The sequence below is a fragment of the Salvelinus alpinus genome, chromosome 2, assembly GCF_045679555.1.
Source record: "Salvelinus alpinus chromosome 2, SLU_Salpinus.1, whole genome shotgun sequence".
Lineage (NCBI taxonomy): Eukaryota > Metazoa > Chordata > Actinopteri > Salmoniformes > Salmonidae > Salvelinus > Salvelinus alpinus.
In genome coordinates, this window is record NC_092087.1 from 124,930,096 (window position 1) to 124,947,821 (window position 17,726).

General features: G+C 41.0%; 1 protein-coding gene across 1 annotated transcript; it reads right to left on the reverse strand.

Annotated features, from left to right (window-relative positions):
- Window positions 1-747: 747 nt before the first annotated feature.
- On the reverse strand, window positions 748-16,894 carry LOC139568584 (collagen alpha-1(IX) chain-like). Its single transcript, XM_071390508.1, has 32 exons — window positions 16,706-16,894; window positions 16,039-16,113; window positions 15,823-15,861; window positions 15,670-15,732; window positions 14,163-14,216; window positions 13,900-13,935; window positions 10,036-10,059; window positions 9,874-9,927; window positions 9,674-9,727; window positions 9,367-9,399; window positions 9,168-9,224; window positions 8,982-9,035; window positions 8,835-8,888; window positions 8,614-8,667; window positions 8,328-8,381; window positions 8,136-8,189; window positions 7,869-7,922; window positions 7,621-7,674; window positions 7,462-7,515; window positions 7,305-7,349; window positions 7,149-7,202; window positions 6,948-7,001; window positions 6,520-6,573; window positions 4,526-4,597; window positions 4,397-4,432; window positions 4,101-4,145; window positions 3,988-4,020; window positions 3,444-3,590; window positions 2,697-2,751; window positions 2,370-2,558; window positions 2,072-2,149; window positions 748-1,882 (listed from the first exon to the last, which is right to left on the reverse strand). The coding sequence occupies exons 1-32, from the start codon at window positions 16,778-16,780 to the stop codon at window positions 1,677-1,679; spliced, it is 2,064 nt and encodes a 687-aa protein (XP_071246609.1). The 5' UTR covers window positions 16,781-16,894; the 3' UTR covers window positions 748-1,676.
- Window positions 16,895-17,726: the final 832 nt, after the last annotated feature.

The following is a 17,726-nucleotide window of genomic DNA, read 5'->3' on the forward strand; positions in this document are numbered from 1 at the left end:
GCCTTGTTTGGTTTAATGGATTGTCTCAGTGGGCTTGTTCTGCCTGTAGTACCAGCATTGGCACTAACAGAGTCAGATCTGTCTATGGGACTGCTGACTGGAACTGCAGAGAAAGAGGCAGATTACATACTGTTTCATAGAAGATAATGAGAAACCAATTCAGCTGATGAAAGAGTTATGCTAGAATATTTCCAAAAAACATGACTAACTACAAAAATAAGCTGTGAGCAGTCATGGTAGAGGTTTCCCCATGGTAAACAGCTTTAAACTGATAATGTAAGTTTACTTCATTTAGTGACACATAACTTGCCATAATTAAGGTATACTTAAGTGCCTTGGGTTTAAATGAGAAGCGTGGGCTCAATTACAGGACAGTCCTTTATTGATTCAACCCTCCCCAACCTCGTTACATGTCCCTCAGGGCATACTTAATAACAATCTTCTTCTGCATAGGATAACTATAGTCTAATGCACAAAGACAAACGGCATTTTCAGCAAATTAATCAATTACTTTTATGGAGATGTTTTTTAAATGGCTGTTGGTAACACCCTAGATATGGTGACAGTCAAGCTTGCTAGTGTCCCCTTGTGGCTATATTTATACCACAGGCCATTCAATGATTTGAGTCTGTAGAACTCTGCATGCCTCAGAAAATGTCTCTATAAGGCCCACTGGAGATGTGTGAAATTAGCCGAAAAACATGTTGCTGGATTTTCATTGTAGTCTTTCATACAAAACATGCAAGACTTTATCAAAATGTGTTTATTTTCTCTTTTGTACAACCTTTGATGTCACCTCCTCTGACTTTTATAATAAATAAGAATGGCATATACAATTTCTACATATGTCTTCAAACAACACTGCCCTCCTAGTTCTCTCATCACAAAAACAGTCATCATGACAAAGAAAATCATACGTCAGGAAGACGCTAAAGCATAGGGGTTGGTGAGTGTATATGCAACAAAGATACTCGCAAACAAATGAAAGTCATTGAACCAACAGTATAATTTGGTAATTTGTATGAAAGCTCGGTATTGACACTAATACATAAACATACAGAATTCAGTTAATTAAAAATGGTTGGCACATTGTCGCTTAAAGCACAGTTAGTCTGGTCTGTTGGGGTTTTAACTTGGTTCATATTTAACAAAAAACAAAGCCTACAGTACCCAATAATATCACAATTAGTTTGCCCCAAAAATGTAATGCTCCTTTTATTTTACAGTACAAAGATGGCCAAAGCTAGAACTGAGGTAAAAAAAAAACGTTGCTAAACTTTGTCAGAGGGATAGGGGTGTTCCAACAGCTAAGGAATACTGAAATGCATTTTAGAGGGGTGTAACAAAACAATAAAACAAAATACAAACAAACAGTCAAAACACATCAAACAAAGTCATGTTTCTTCCATAGGGGTGGGGGTACATTTTCATCTCATTTCAATTTGAATTCATTCAAATCAGGAAGTTAACGGAAATTCCAATTCTATTCCAATTTCCTGCTTTTCAATGAGAAACATTTCAATTTCAGTTTACTTCCTGAATTGACTGAATTTAAATGGAATTGACCTCAACCCTGATCTTCCGTGGCGTGTTAGTAAGTTCCTCCATTAGTCTCTTAATAGTTTGGTCCCTGTGGCCCCTCAGTTCAGGGACCCGTTGGGTCTCCGACTCACATCTTATTCCTCATTTGGCCCCTTCATGCCGGAATCTTTTGCCGATATCGGTGACGCCACCATAGGAAGGATGCACTGTGACGACTCGCAGTAGCCGTTGAGGCCAGGACGACCAGGAGACCCTGGAACGCCGGGAATACCGGGAACGCCGCGTGGCCCTCTCTCGCCGTCGCGGCCGTCTGTGCCATAGGCGGCTCTACCGTGATCACCTGTGGATAGAGTGGTCGGTTGAGACTTGTACATGAATGTGGAACTGCTAAAAAGCTAGCTAGACATGTTATAGCTGAGCATATAGAGACTTGGCGCATATTGAGTTAGCACAGTGGTTATGGCTATAGCCTTCATTATTATGGTGTGGGCAAGTAGCCTTACAATACTCTTGTGACTGGTATCTTTACCTGGCAGACCGGGTGCTCCAGGTGCTCCTTTAACCCCTCTCGCTATGGGTCCTCTGTCTCCTCTGTCGCCCGTGTCACCTACGCAGGACATATACATGATCATCAATTCAAGTGACGTTTAGGGATGCAGGATGGTTGTAGTGAACTTCACTTGTGATGGCACAAACAATTCTAATTATTCAAATGGGGATCATGACACTACTGCTACCAGCCTGCTTCAGCCAACTTGTCATTGTCTTAACAAACTAGGCCATAATATTACATTTCGGATATATTTCCACCATCTTTAGAGACTCACCTTTGGGCCCTTTGCGACCCAGTAGTCCTGGAGGTCCTTTGAGACCTGGCAGTCCTCTGGTCCCGTCCAGTCCTGGGTAGCCGTTCACTCCGGAGGGGCCTGCTGGACCAGGGGGGCCAGGAGGACCTGGCAGTCCAGAGATGCCTGTCTCAGGCCTCCTCAGGCTGGCTGCTAGCTGGGCTAGCTGCTCTATGGCACAGGAAGGGAAAAGGATGGGGGGGGGTCAATTCAATGAAACCTATGGACCTGCCTTATCAGATGTGATGGGTTCAGTAATGGTCAATATCAAATGGATAAGAGTTTGATATGAAAATGATCTTGACTTACCTTGCATTACCCTCATGCAAACTTGTGTGATGTGTGTATCGCTTGGTTTTTTCCCCTGGGAAAACAGGTGGTTGTTGAGAGAATTGTGGTGTTAACCGGTATCTAATGCTATTCATAGCTAGCTACACAGGCTTTTTTCGTGAAATGTCTTATCCCAGGGACATACTTAAAGAGATTCTCTGGTACTTTTGCAAACTCTTTAGCCAGTAGTTCTGAATGTAGCGCTCATGAGTCAAAAGTGGTCCACGAAAATGGCCTACTATGTTACGTGTGCAGATAAGTGCAACACGTCATTGATCTCTCTCTCGCTCTGCTGTGTGTGCCTCTTGCTAACTGTCACTCAAATGGCGCGGGGCTGAAGCTCATTGGCTAGAACTCAAATTGCTAGGGGGCTGGCCCACATGGGGGAATATGTAGGGAAAATGGAGCAGCATAGCTTCCAGAAAAACAGTCGCTTTCAAAACGAGGAATTTCGTGACTAATTGAGGTAAGACCGTCATTCTCATAGATTACGCATGTATGAACTACACATTGACACATACAGCCCAAAACGGGAGGTTTAAAAAAGACTTAGTAGACGCCAAAGTTCGGGAGCATGTCTTTAACACAGGGCAAAGACATCATGTGAATTCTGCTGTCTCCTCCAGTCTAGTCCATATGAGTGCAGTACTAGGAAACAGCTCTTTTTGACTCCTGCTCTGTTTCAGGCCCTCAGATGGTTAATTGGTTAATTGTTAAAGGGCCTACCGCTGGCCCCTGTGTCCCTGTCAGTCCTGGTACCCCTCTGTCTCCCTGCATGCCACGTGGTCCAGGTTGGCCCGGCTTGCCCTCTGGGCCTGGTATGCCCCGGCCGCCCTCCGGCCCTTTGTTTCCAGTCTCTCCTGGTCTGCCCGTCTGAAAACAGCGACAGAGCGCGACACAATGGCATTCAGCATTCATTCAAAACAAAAGGTAAAATTGGATTACACAGACTGGACCATTGGGAGGATAGACAATGCTGTCCGTCTAGGTCTAGGATCATGTGTTTCAGGCATGTAGTCCTACAGTGTGCAAGGCTTTCTTTTGGCATGGCGCAAACACTGTGAAGTGATTCAGTAATGAGAAATGATGATGCTCACGTGTACGTGACCTCTAGCATTAGACAGCTCTATGAAGCTGTGGCATCTAATCATGATGAGTCCTCCATGATTTTGGGACGAACAGGTATCACATTATGTGTACTGGACATAATTGGCCTAGTCCATGTCAACAGAGAGCTGTAGCAGTAAGCGATGCTATAAACTGGACTCACCGATCCTTTCTCTCCTGGCTCCCCTTCGTCACCCTATAGTAAAACAGAATCAGTACTCTTTCACTTTCAAACAAATGTTGGGCACAGCAACGTTTTTTTCTTTATTTACTCACAAAGTCCCCTCTGTCTCCCGCTGTGCCCTCTGAACCTGCTTCTCCCTAAATCAACGAGTAAAATGTCTTTGTTAGGGAAAACACATGTCTTACAGGATCATTAACACGTATCCATCCCAAGTTGGCCTTGGTGGGGCCTTCTGTACTCTTCTGGTAGCTCCTAGTGCTTGATGTTACTCATTTGAATTCACTCCATTCATCTTCTTCCATCATTTGATGGCTACATAGAATATGGTCACCTCCCTTATGCAGGAATGTACTCTTCGGTCGGTTGAGATGGTATTGATAGAACTTACTTGTTCTCCTTGAGCACCGGTCAAACCGATTGCACCCTGGAGAGATAGGAATAGGAATAGGAAAATTATATTTTGCTTTTACACATGAATTTCTGCTTCTGCTTTTGCGGTACCTTTTCTATTCCTTACCCTGTCTCCATTCTGTCCAACCAGGCCGGCAGGGCCAGGCAAACCAAGAAGCCCGAGATCCCCTTTACCTCCCTGTAAATAAATAAATAAATAAATATATATACACACACACTTAAAAAACTCGAACACAGTGGATTGCCTGTGCAACGCTCCAACCTCCCCCCTCGCCTTCAGCTGACTACATTTGCACCCCAAAAAAAATGTTTGCTGGGAAAAAAAACGTGTCTAAACGGGTGAGCTGGAAAAGGTATTGGGGGCACACTCCACGAGACCTTTTTTGAAGTGTGGGTACTGATTGTGGCATACTCTCAGCCGACTGGTTTAAGGAATTCCTGGGAAACAGAGGGTTCTTTCAGGCTTTTTCAGCCTATTTTCCTGGCCTGAATCCTCCTCTCTGAAGAAATACCCATGGGCCCATTGACCAGTTTAACAAGACTCCATTCATGCCCCCTCATTGGTGGATTACAGTATTACTGCAGTCTGGAGGCTTATAAATGGGTGCCACTCTCAATATGAGAGAGCATATGGCTCCACTTCCTTGGAGTGGGTTTGCTCTTAGGCACTGGCAGTCAGCTTGGTTGATCTGAATATTTACTATGGTAACTATGCCCATGTTAAATGGTATATGTATGGAATGATAGCAGATAATAGCGATACACACTTAGTGTACAAAACATTAAGAACACCTTCCTAATATTGAGTTGCACCCCCTGTTTTGCCTTCAGAACAGCCTCAATTAATCTAGGGCATGGACTCTACAAGGTGTCGAAAGCATTCCACAGGGATGCTGGCCCATGTTGACTCCAATGCTTCCCACAGTTGTGTCAAGTTGGCTGGATGTCCTTTGGATGGTGAACCATTCTTGATACACACGGGAAACTGTTGAGCGTGAAAAACTCACACTGGTTCGCCTGGCACCTACTACCATACCCTGGTCAAAGGCACTTAAGTCTTGTCTTGCCCATTCACCCTCTGAATGGCACACATACACAATCCATGTCTCAAGGCTTAAAAATCATCTTTAACCTGTCTCCTCCCCTTCATCTACACTGATTGAAGTGGATTTAACAAGTGACATCATAGGATCATAGCGTTCACCTGGATTCACCTGGTCAGCCTATGTCATGGAAAGAGAAGGTGTTTCTAATGTTTTGTACACTTAGTGCATTGTTTACACTGATGTTATGTCATATATAAATAGCAAAAGATTGTTGGTATGGATGGGTGCGGCTTGTGTTATTTGCACTCTGCGGTGTCCTAGTTCCAAGAAAGGTAGGGCAGGAAAGACAGTGTAATGAAAATAACATATGAGGAAAGTAAGCATAAATAATTAAATATCCAATTACATCAACATCATTTTAATGGCCACCCTAGTAAATTTTGAGAGACCAGCATCGACTTTGTTCTCGCCACACAGCACATGATCCTAAAAAGGTCATTTATTTCATACTCTTTGTTTTCTTCTTCCTCCTCTTTCACACCATCTTCATCTTGTTCTTGTCTTCCTCTTCTTTCCCCACCACAGTATCATCATAATCCATCACATTGCAAACCACAAAATCCTGTTCTGTATTCCGAATTGAACTGGCTTCACTCCGATATTTCCTTGTCTGCATCTTACCTTACCAATCCTTGTATTTTCTCACAACAAAGTTTGATGACTGGAGCACCACAGGGTTCTGTGCTTGGTCACTTGGTCATCACTTCCCATGGCTTTTCCCATCATTCTTGTGCAGAAGATGCTCAACTCCCTCTATTCTTCCACCTGTTTTCTACCCAGGTTACAGATTTCACCAGCATCTTAGCCTAGTTCATTTGTATGTTTCAAGTTCATTGGTCAGTTTGATAATCATGGTTCATACCGTGGTAATTGTATGGATGTTTGCAACAAATTGTCAAATGCTTTATTCATTGTGGTTCATGATACATATAATGGGCTTGTTTTGGGGCTATGAGTATGTCAGTTATATTGGTCTGTTGGGCTGTTGACTTACCCTGGGTCCTGGTGCCCCTGCAGGTCCGTCTGGGCCACGCACTCCTCTTTCACCCTACAGCGAAACAAGAGAAGAATAGTAGGGAGTTATAGAGCAGAAATTGTGGCTAGTGGTCCAAGACCTTCCCAAATGAATCACATGAAGTTCTGAGCTTGTTGAACAATGCTTATAGTACAATAGAGCAAAGGTTGTGCGTGGCAATAGAGTTCAAATGCTTTGTGCTGATCTTGTTAATTCTATTGTTCAGTTATTTAGCTCACGCCTTTATCCCTAATTCCCTAACCCTAAAAGGGTCGCTAAATCACACAGCTCCAAATGATTTATTCAAACTGCTGAAGTTCATACAAGACCTTGAAAAGAGTAATCCAACTTGATAGTGGTTTATGGCTTTCTCACAGTGAATCACATATACTATAGAACATACTCACTGGTCCACCTCTTGCTCCGACAGGTCCCACCTCTCCCTGCTCGCCACGTTCCCCCTGTAAACAAAGCAAGTCACCATGAGATCTCTCATGCTACTGGTGCAAGTATGAAAGGGATTTACGTATACCGTGTCAAAGTATTTTGTTTCATCACTGTCAATTCATGTGATTTAATATTCATCATTAGACTTTCTCTTGACTTACTGATTTCCCAGGAGACCCCATTAGTCCTACAGAACCGGGGTCGCCAGAGTTACCCTAGTAACAAAGAGAGGAAAACATAAGATTCTCTACAATAGAGATTCATATACTGTATGGTCAATAACTGATTTTATTCATACATTTGAAATATTCCCCTACCATCTCGCCACTTTGTCCTTTTGGACCATAAGCGCCTGGCAAACCCTATGGCGAGAATCACATCAAAACAAATGAACAACCAAACAAACCCGAACAAATACAAATCTAGAATGGATATGATGAATCAGAGATGCTAGGGGTCAGAGGTCACACTTACAGGGAGTCCTTGGAGCCCAGCATCACCTGGACTGCCAACTTTCCCAGTAATACCCTTAAAATTATAGAAAAAAAAACAACAGCATGTCAATCTTACTTATTTCCTGTATGTACATCCCTATGTATATCCTCTGTCTTTGAACAGCAGTTTGAGCTGTACCTTAGATGCTGGCAATCCGGGAATTCCTTCACGTCCATCGGGCCCAGCTAGACCCTGTCCATGGGAGAAAGAACAGGGAAGTTGAGCGTTAAAAAAAGAAGATTAGCTTCATGGCATGTGTATTGAGTCAGCTGTATGGAGTCCATGAACATAAGCTCATGCTGTGTGTAACGTCATAGATGTCATAGATGAGATGTTAGTCGATAATAAATCAGATTTGTTAAGGCTGTGGTGTGTACAATACTTACAGGCTCCCCTTTGCCCCCTGGAAGGCCCCTTATTCCTTGTGGCCCTCGGGCCCCCTGCAAAACAACACACAGTGAGTAAAAGTCTTTATACTGTACATTATTTTATAGATAGAGTGCACCTGTATGAATTGGCGGCAGGTTTTTGCTTTTGAAAGTGAATGACCATGTGCTCTGTTGTTCTGCAGTGATAATATAACAGTAATAATAATAATGATGATATAACAGTGATAATATATTTGTATGATGGTGTGATGTTTTAGTACTTACTTGACCACCGTTTGGTCCAGTCTCGCCCACTAATCCTCTTTGGCCCACGTCACCCTAAAAAAGAAAAACACCTTTTTTAAACCAAAATAGTAGAATATAAGTTGAGATGTTACTGTAATGTGAGTGGTGGCAAAGAGGTCATGATGAAAAGGAGGTGAACGTCACGGTGTTAAAAAGAAGACAGGCACTTACTGAGCCACCCTGAATTCCCTGGGGACCGAGATCTCCAAACGTTCCACGTGGTCCCTGTTATCAAACACATTTCAGATGTCAAATATACGTTTTTTTAATGCATTTACTAGTGTGCTCAAACATAAGTTGTGGGATGTTGAGGTTTGGCAGTGCTGAAACAGGCCAAGCTGAAGTAATTTTTACAGCAATATTGCACCCGCTGAGGATGGCAGTAACATACAGTACATAGCTCATCTTGGACATTCATCCTATGATGTCAAGCAACGTGTGACCTCATGACCCTTACCCTGTCACCTTTGAGGCCCATCATGCCTGTTATTCCCCTGGGTCCCCCTTGGCCCTAAAATCACTCAGCAGAGGGAGAATAGTGTGAGAGTGAGATAGAGAGAAAAAGAGAGAGAGGAAGAAGCCATTTTCAATTTTAAAAAATACATGTCTCATAGCCACATTGTGAATGGCACATTCATATTGATACAGATTTGTGAGAGAAATATTCAAATATTTTACTGGTAGTCCTTGAGCTCCCATCTCGCCCTCTCCTGCCTGGTCTCCTTCTTCTCCCTGTAGAAAACATCAAACAAATATCACAATCATTATTATTGACCTTATTGTATTTGTTGATATTCTATCTAGATAAAAAGGGGGAGAGGTTACCTTGTGTCCTTGCTTTCCAGGCTCACCAGACTCTCCTTTTACCCCTTTGTGGCCCTAAAGAGAAACCATATAATGTTACAGCTATATGCAAACTAGTTTCACTGACAAGATACAGCATCAACATCTATAGTATATTAGTATCAACGACCAACCGTAGTATAGTATAAGTATTTGTTATATAGTCACCTTCATGCCTGGGAGGCCAGAATATCCGTTAAGGCCAGAAGGACAGGAATTGGGACACTGAAAAACACAAGTAAAGCCTATTTGAGGTCATCTAAGAGCCCTGCCACAGGGGGGCTCCGCTGAAAAGTTCCCCATCGTCAGCATCAGGGTACACATGCATAGCTGTGGTGCCCTTAAAGGAAACTTGTGAACGCCTTACCAGGTCTTCCCCCTTATACACGCCAGGAAGACCCTGGGGAGAAAAAGAAAAAACACAATTAATGACATTTCTGTCTTTGAAGTTATTGTCGGCGAAACTGGGGCTGGTTGTCAGACAGGTTGGTTGTTGCAGTGCTCTTAAAAAATGTACAGGATGCTGTAAATTGTCTGTCTCCTCTTTGATACTTTTCATGGCACACAGAACTATGCAGCTATTACATCACATGGGACTCACGTGGGTTTTCAACTGTACTAAGGATGACAACACTAATATGGGACTAAATGATCATGAAAATAAATATATTTACCCTGGGCCCTGCAGGTCCGGGAAACCCCACTGGCCCCCTCCTTCCCAGTGATCCCTAGAAATAATAATAATACGTTTACAAGTAAATGAACGCAATAATTTAACAAGTTAGAAGTATTGACTGCAGGGCTTCCAAAAAGTTGGAAGCCCTGTGTATCTAGCCATCATTTTCTAAATGTTAAAAAAGCAGTCAGTACTCACTGGGGTTCCGACTTTGCCAAGCTCGCCCACCAACCCTTGTGCACCAGCTGCTCCCTGTCAGCAGAACAAAATGGACATGACACAGAACTAATGTACTGTATTCTCTTGTATTTACATACATTCTTCCTTATTCAGGTGTGGGACCAATAGTAAAGCACTCACATCAGGCCCATCAGGTCCCTCGCCCTGTGGGAGACAAGAGAGAATTCATGGAGAGGCTTCAAGGTGTAAAACTGAGGTAAAAATGCATTTGTCTGTATAAACAAGTTAATCAATGCAGTAACAAGGGTACAGTAATAAAAGGCACAATTTTAAACAATGCCATTTCAATAAATCAGTCCTTATAGTATGTCATACCCTTATAATTGTCATATCCTAGGTGGGCGTATTCATTTCATATATGATTTCAGATCAACTAATGGGTGTGTGTGTACAATTCTTATAAAGGTGTGTTATGCTGAGTTCAGAACATCTCATAATTTTGCAAATACCAGCATACAACTGTGGAAAATACACTGGTAATTACTAGTGGGAAACTCATCTATTATCCCCGTGCTCCGAGGTTTTCACTTGCACCTCTCTGGTGTCATTTGTCAACAAACAAGACAGCATGCATTGCGGCATCTTCAGCAGTTGTTGTTTATGGTAAGAAAAAAATACACATTGTTGATAGAAAATGTATTCTGTTCATCTTCCTTTTGATTTAGAAAGTGAAAGCAGCTCAAGATATACTTTTTATGGGCAAAAATTTGCTAAACAATCACAAGCCTTCTAATGATCTCCATGTTTGATAGTATTTCCCAAAATGTGAATGCACCCAAATCGTATTTCTAAATCCACAACTGGTAATTACCACCTTCACACTTGGTTATGAACGCAGCATTAGACGATTTTATGGGTGTGTCCTATCGTTATATGTTTCTTGAGAGGGAGTAGCCTTTTCCAGATGTCCAGTCATTTCAGTGGATGGGTAAGACAAGTCCTTAGAGGGGATGGTCCCATCCTTATGGTAGAATAATAATCCACTGAAACAAGTGAGGTCGATCCCTTTCCAGATTATGTTTGGTCATTTCTGCATGATTACCATATAGGCTACAGTTGAAGTCGGAAGTTTACATATACTTAGGTTGGAGTCATTAAAACTCATTTTTCAACCACTCCACAAATTTCTTGTTAACAAACTATAGTTTTGGCAAGTCGGTTAGGACATCTACTTTGTGCATGACATAAGTAATTTTTCCAACAGTTGTTTACAGACAGATTATTTAACTTATAATTCACTGTATCACAATTCCAGTAGGTCAGAAGTTTACATACACTAAGTTGACTGTGCCTTTAAACAGCTTGGAAAATTCCAGAAAATGATGCCATGGCTTTAGAAGCTTCTGATAGGCTAATTGACATAATTGGAGGTGTACCCGTGGATGTATTTCAAGGCCTACCTTCAAACTCAGTGCCTCTTTGCTTGACATCATGTGAAAATGAAAAGAAATCAGCCAAGACCTCAGAAAGAAATTGTAGACTTATAACAAGTCCTATATCGACATAACCTGAAAGGCCGCTCAGCAAGGAAGAAGCCACTGCTCCAAAACTGCCATAAAAAAAGCCAGACTACGGTTTGCAACTGCACATGGGGACAAAGATTGTACTTTTTGGAGAAATGTCCCCTGGTCTGATGAAACAAAAATAGAATTGTTTTCCCATAATGCCCATCGTTATGTTTGGAGGAAAAAGGGGGAGGCTTGCAAGCCAAAGAACACCATCCCAACCGTGAAGCATGGGGGTGGCAACATCATGTTGTGGGGGTGCTTTACTGCAGGAGGGACTGGTGCGCTTCACAAAATAGATGGCAACATGAGAAATAAAAATTATGTGGATATATTGAAGCAACATCTCAAGACATCAGTCAGGAAGATAAAGCTTGGTCGCAAATGGGTCTTCCAAATGGACAATGACCCCAAGCATATGTCATGACGTTGGCCTGTGGGTGAAGTTTATGACCCCCCCTATAAATACCTTTCTCCCTTTCCTCTCTCTTGACTCTTCAGAAGGACTCTTGAAAAGCCTTTGATAAACATATAGAGTCTGGGAAAATTAAAAGGTGGGGGGAAAGGAACCATATTTTGGTAATCCAACCAGTTGAAAATATGCGTTGATACTTAATGAATATAATGATAGGATGACATAAACTGTATCTTGGAAAGTCTACACATTATAGTTATCAGATTCACATGTAATTGTTGTGCAATTTAAATGTTTAAATATGAAACTATTTGTGAAAAGATTAAATGTAATTTTAGCTTCTAAATGAGAGAATTTGGTTTTCATAAGGTTAAAGCTCTGCTCACTCAGTGGCCCCGCCCATGTGAAGAGACATTGGTTATAAACTATGAAACACGACCTTCTCTCTCCTCCTATACAAAGCCTTTGATGAAAATGTAACTTTGTGTACTGAGGACTAGAGGATGACGGTCCCCCACGTTGAAAGGGCTCAGATAATAACCTAATGAAATTAGCATCGAATTTCAACGTGAAGATGACAATCAACACGCCGAAAGAAGGAATTTAGACTATACCAGCCAGAATATAGCATGAGCTAAAAGTATGGCAACTTGGTATGAACTTTGAACTCTTATTCACTCCAGAAGTGATACCTACTAGCCGTTGAGTTAGCAGCGGCCGCTGTAAACGTGGGCTAGGAAAGGACGGACGACGTATCCAGTCTACCACACAACGACGATACTACAACGTATCCAGTTTACCACCAGAGACACTCTTCAAAGGACAAGGAAGATCTCTGTTGGGCAACACGGCCTTCCATCTACAACCAAACTATTGAAGCGCAGCTCAATATTTATTGCATTTTCCTTTTCCAAATGGGTGGTTAGAATGCATAAGATTCTGTATTTACGATAGCATAGCTTCTCCCTTTGTTCTTCAGTCCTCCTGCGCTTTCATTTAAGCCCAACCCCCTCTCTTTGTGTAACCAGCCGTCATACAGGTTCCGTCCCCCAGGGACGTTTTCTTGTAGTACATAATTAGTAATCAATGTATGATCCATTCTGTGTTTATGTAATTCTGTATGATTATTTAGGTATTTAGTAAATAAATAATTATACTAAAGTATAGTTTGCTGATTCAACTTGTTAGCCAGGGTTCGTGAAGATAACGTGAAGATGAAGAAGATTTATTTAATTTACCACTTTCAGATGAGACTAAACAAGGTGACGATTAAATATTGACTGCTATTGATGTAAAAGATTACCAGGTCTTTAAGAGTTTATTCGGAAGATAACTGCTCTATAAACATTATGTTGTGGTGCCCCGACTTTCTAGTTAATTACATTTACATGATTAGCTTAATCAGGTAATATTAATTACAGGGAAATTATTTTATAGAATAGCATGTCATATCACTTAATCCGGCATAGCCAAAGACACGACACATACTTCCAAAGTTGTGGCAAAATGGCTTAAGGACAACAAAGTCAAGGTATTGGAGTGGCCATCACAAAGCCCTGACCTCAATCCCATTGAAAATTTGTGGGCAGAACTGAAAAATTGTGTGCGAGCAAGAAGGCCTACAAACCTGACTCAGTTACACCAGGAGGAATGGGCCAAAAATCACCCAACTTATTGTGGGAAGCTTGTGGAAGGCTACCTGAAATGTTTGACCCAAGTAAAAAAATGTAAAGGCAATGCTACCAAATACTAATCGAGTGTATGTAAACTTCTGACCCACTGGGAATGTGATGAAAGAAATAAAAGCTGAAATAAATAATTATCTCTACTATTATTCTGACATTTCACATTCTTAAAATAAAGTGGTGATCCTAACTGACCTAAAACAGGGAATTTTTTCGAGGATTAAATATCAGGAATTGTGAAAAACGGAGTTTAAATGTATTTGGCTAAGGTGTATGTAAACTTCCGACTTCAACTGTATGTCATAATGAACAATATCCCTATTACATCCCTATTATACATTCATTCTGTTAACACATTTAGTTAACCATGCTTACTTACAATCTCCCCGACTTCCCCAGCCTCTCCGGATTCACCCTGATAGAGAAGCACACAAGATGGTTGGTGATGACAATAACATGGCAGCGAAATAATCTCAACCTTTCATTGCTTTGGAGCATACTGATATTTTCTCATTCATACTCTTCTGACCAGCCTCCACACACTGAGTACTGAGAGTGTATATACATTATATTTCAACAATATAGATAATAGACAGATAGGAAGGTTCTGGATACATTTGATTTCAAATAAAGAAAACGTACTTTTGGTCCAGGAGGCCCATCTGGGCCGAGATCTCCAACAGGTCCAGTGACACCCTATAGAGAAAACAAAGCTCATATCAACCACACAGAAATATGAATGTCCATGAGTAAACTATATAAAACGTCAATACGTGTCTTATACCCTCCAATGAAAGAAGTAATTTCATGCTCGTTACCCATTCTTAGTGTGATATTTTATATTTTGTTCTTTACAAGTATTCAATGGGACTCCTGGGAAATTTTAAAAGGACATGATTGTGAAAATATTCATTAGAAACAATCCATCCATTCCTCAATTCCTGAAATAAATTGATTTCAAATAGAACTGTTCCAACACTGAGTTGCTGAGACAGTACTCTCTGAGATCACCATCAGTAACAGGGTTGCCTTACTTCAAGGCAATATTACTGTAAATCTGATTTCCATAATAAAATCTGCGTTTGATAAACACAAAGGAAGGTTTGTAATCCAAATTATGGAAGGCATCTCAATTGAGACTACTCTTATATTCTGCGTTTGTATCTTGAAGATAATATATTACACAGTATGTGATCAATGCTCTAACTAAACAATTTACTAACTAAACCATTGCATATTTAGTCTACATAAAAGTAAATTTCATCATTGACATTTCATGGATGACGTGTTTCCTGTACAGTAATTTAGCAATTATAAGACTAAAATTGGGTGTCTTCTCTCACACTGTTTAGCCCCTCCTCTTCCACCAGCTACATAAACCATAGGAGGTCACTTAACTAAGCTATCTAGTCCTCCGCCAAGCTTGAATCAATGGATTGAAAAGAGAAGACGCTCTGAACTATCCTCTCAAGATCAAGGAACTACTACCACTCTCTAACTAGTCAATAGCTTTGGCAGGCAACAAACAACAGAAATTAGGAATCATTCAAATCAGGAACAGAAAACATTTATTATAGTTCACTACTTGAAGTCAGTGTTATCAAGGTATATGCTATTCCTAAAAATATGATCACTATTCACTAAACAAAAGAGAATAGCGAGCTACCCGGCCAAAACTAGTGCATACCTCAACACACCTGGACACTACCTACTCTGCCAGACACTGTATTCAGCATTATCGCCCAAACGGACAGCACACACATTGTGGTCCTTCTGTTCCACCTTTCCCAGCATACAGTTCTTTCCTGTCAGCCATCACTGGGCGGCCGAATCCCCTGCACCCCCCGACTCAAACAAAAGGACCTCTGTTTCTCTGTTTCAGTCAGGAAGCTATTTGAAGCGTTCTCCTCTTCTCTTCTCTAAATACCCAGGTTGATGTATCCCACTGACCCCCCTCCTCCAAACCTTTTGCTCAGGAGCCAATATAAATGACTGACACAGCAGTAGAACCACAGCCCGTTGAGCTTCAGAAGTTACAGATGTTCAATAGACTCAATGAAGTCTGTTATCTGATTTTGCACTAAGCTTATCTGCTTAGGGAGTATGAATGATAAACTGGTTGTAAATGTGTGTATTCTGTGTAACTTACGTCTGCCCCTGGTAGGCCGGGTGTTCCGGGAGTTCCTGGTTTGCCGTCTTCCCCATCAGGGCCCTGGGAACAGAGTGACCATTTCAATACTATGCTAAAATGTATCAACCATTTATTGGTAGGTTATGGCAAAGGAAATGATAGTCCACTCACAGGGCCGCCTTCTATGAAGTTATCGTCCCCTCTGTCTCCCTGAAATGAAATAGAAAAAGGAATGTTTATTTAATAACCATGTAAAAATCCACATTAGGTTGAAAATGATAGAATAACACAATTAATGTTGGTCTGTACCAGGTGAGGTGCTGTACAAAAGATGAGTCTAAAGCCTGAAATGACACAAATAAACAATAAAATATGAAGATATCTCACATCAATGCCATCAACTCCAGGCACTCCTGCTATTCCAGGGGGTCCTGCGGGGCCTCTGAGACCGACCGGGCCCCTCTGTGGATAAATACACAATACATAAATACACCAAATGAAATGTAGCTCCAACTCATGGCTGTTGGCGGTCCGTTGGTCACCTCACACAAAAAGATCCATTGTGTGAAATCAGTCATTTTGTGGGAAGAAAGATCAAGAAAAGAAAACCACAAGCCTTTATCCACTATACAAGGGACCGCTCTTTAAGTAATTGCATATGTTGAGAATATTTTTGTTGAGATTCCAACCTATTTGTTCCATATGTCAGCATAGGTAGTTATTAGTCCTACACACACCTCTAAATCATGCAGCTATTTACAAAATAAAGAAATAGTCCACTAATAAATAGGTATATTATGGTAGGTCTAATGTATATGTAAACTATATGGTTCAACGAATCTGTAAATGCATATAAGGTGTTTCAAATCATTTGGGAGTCTGAGCATCCCAGCCTATCCCATCCATGGGAAATTCCATCCCAATAACACATGACAATATAATATGAAGAAAAGCAGTCATACATGCCTGTCATACAAACCAGTCATACATTGTGGCTGGCAAACAAATCTATGTGAACCACTTGAGAAGAAAATAACCGTACTTTGTGACTTACCTGAGCAGAGCAAAAAAGGACGATTTGCAATAAAATCACCAGCAATGACTCCCGATATATCCTGGCGCGAGCCATGCTCTTCCCAAAGACAAGAAAGACGCAAAAGTCCCTTTTCCCGGATTAGTTGGGATTTACGGACCACCTGTCAATATTCCCCAACTGAACCCCACAGTAGACTGAAAGGTACCATGTACTATTAAAATTCATGTTTATTCATGATGGACTGGAGAGCTGGAAAGTGGTTGGATGGATGGAAGGTGCGCACAAGGCGAGGGTTTCTCTGTGAGACAAGGGTGGGATTTATAATGTTCTCTCAAGATGTATAAATACCTGCAACTTTCGCTGACTTGTAGTTTGTCAACTAAACGCTTGTATTCCAACAGTTTATTACATATTGTAAAAATAAAAATAAATAACAAATCCAACCTTTTCCCAAATAGCATAGGATAAAACCTAGCCTGCTTCTGCACAGGTATAACATACAGCATAAATTATGTTGCTGATGCAATCATCAATGCAATATTTCTTCAACATAGAGTTTGTAAATGAGAGAGCAAAATGAATTTAAATCTGTCAGCCTGATTTGATTTTAGACATTGTTGGCGGCCTACAAGAAATAAACGTGAGTGAGATCTATTATTCAACAAACACATATCCCCACTGATTACATTGTCAATTTTGATTGACTTGCTTTAATGCTTATTTTTATATAGCCATCTCATAGAGAGAAATATAGTAGCAATGTCGTCTTTTTTGTAGGCACTAACTCCGCCATGGTTCGTTGGACAAAGCCTCTGAGGAAAATTAATGGCGTTTTTGGATAAACGCCTAAAATAAGGTCTGTGATAAACAGGCTTAAGAAAGTGTATGCGTTTTGTTCTATGAGATAATCGTCATAAACTAACATCACTTTTTGTGAATTTTGAATAATTTATGCAATAATAAAAAAATATATACATATATCACATAAAGGCTTCATAATTCATAAAGGTCATGTTAACTGACTGCTATTATCTTATAG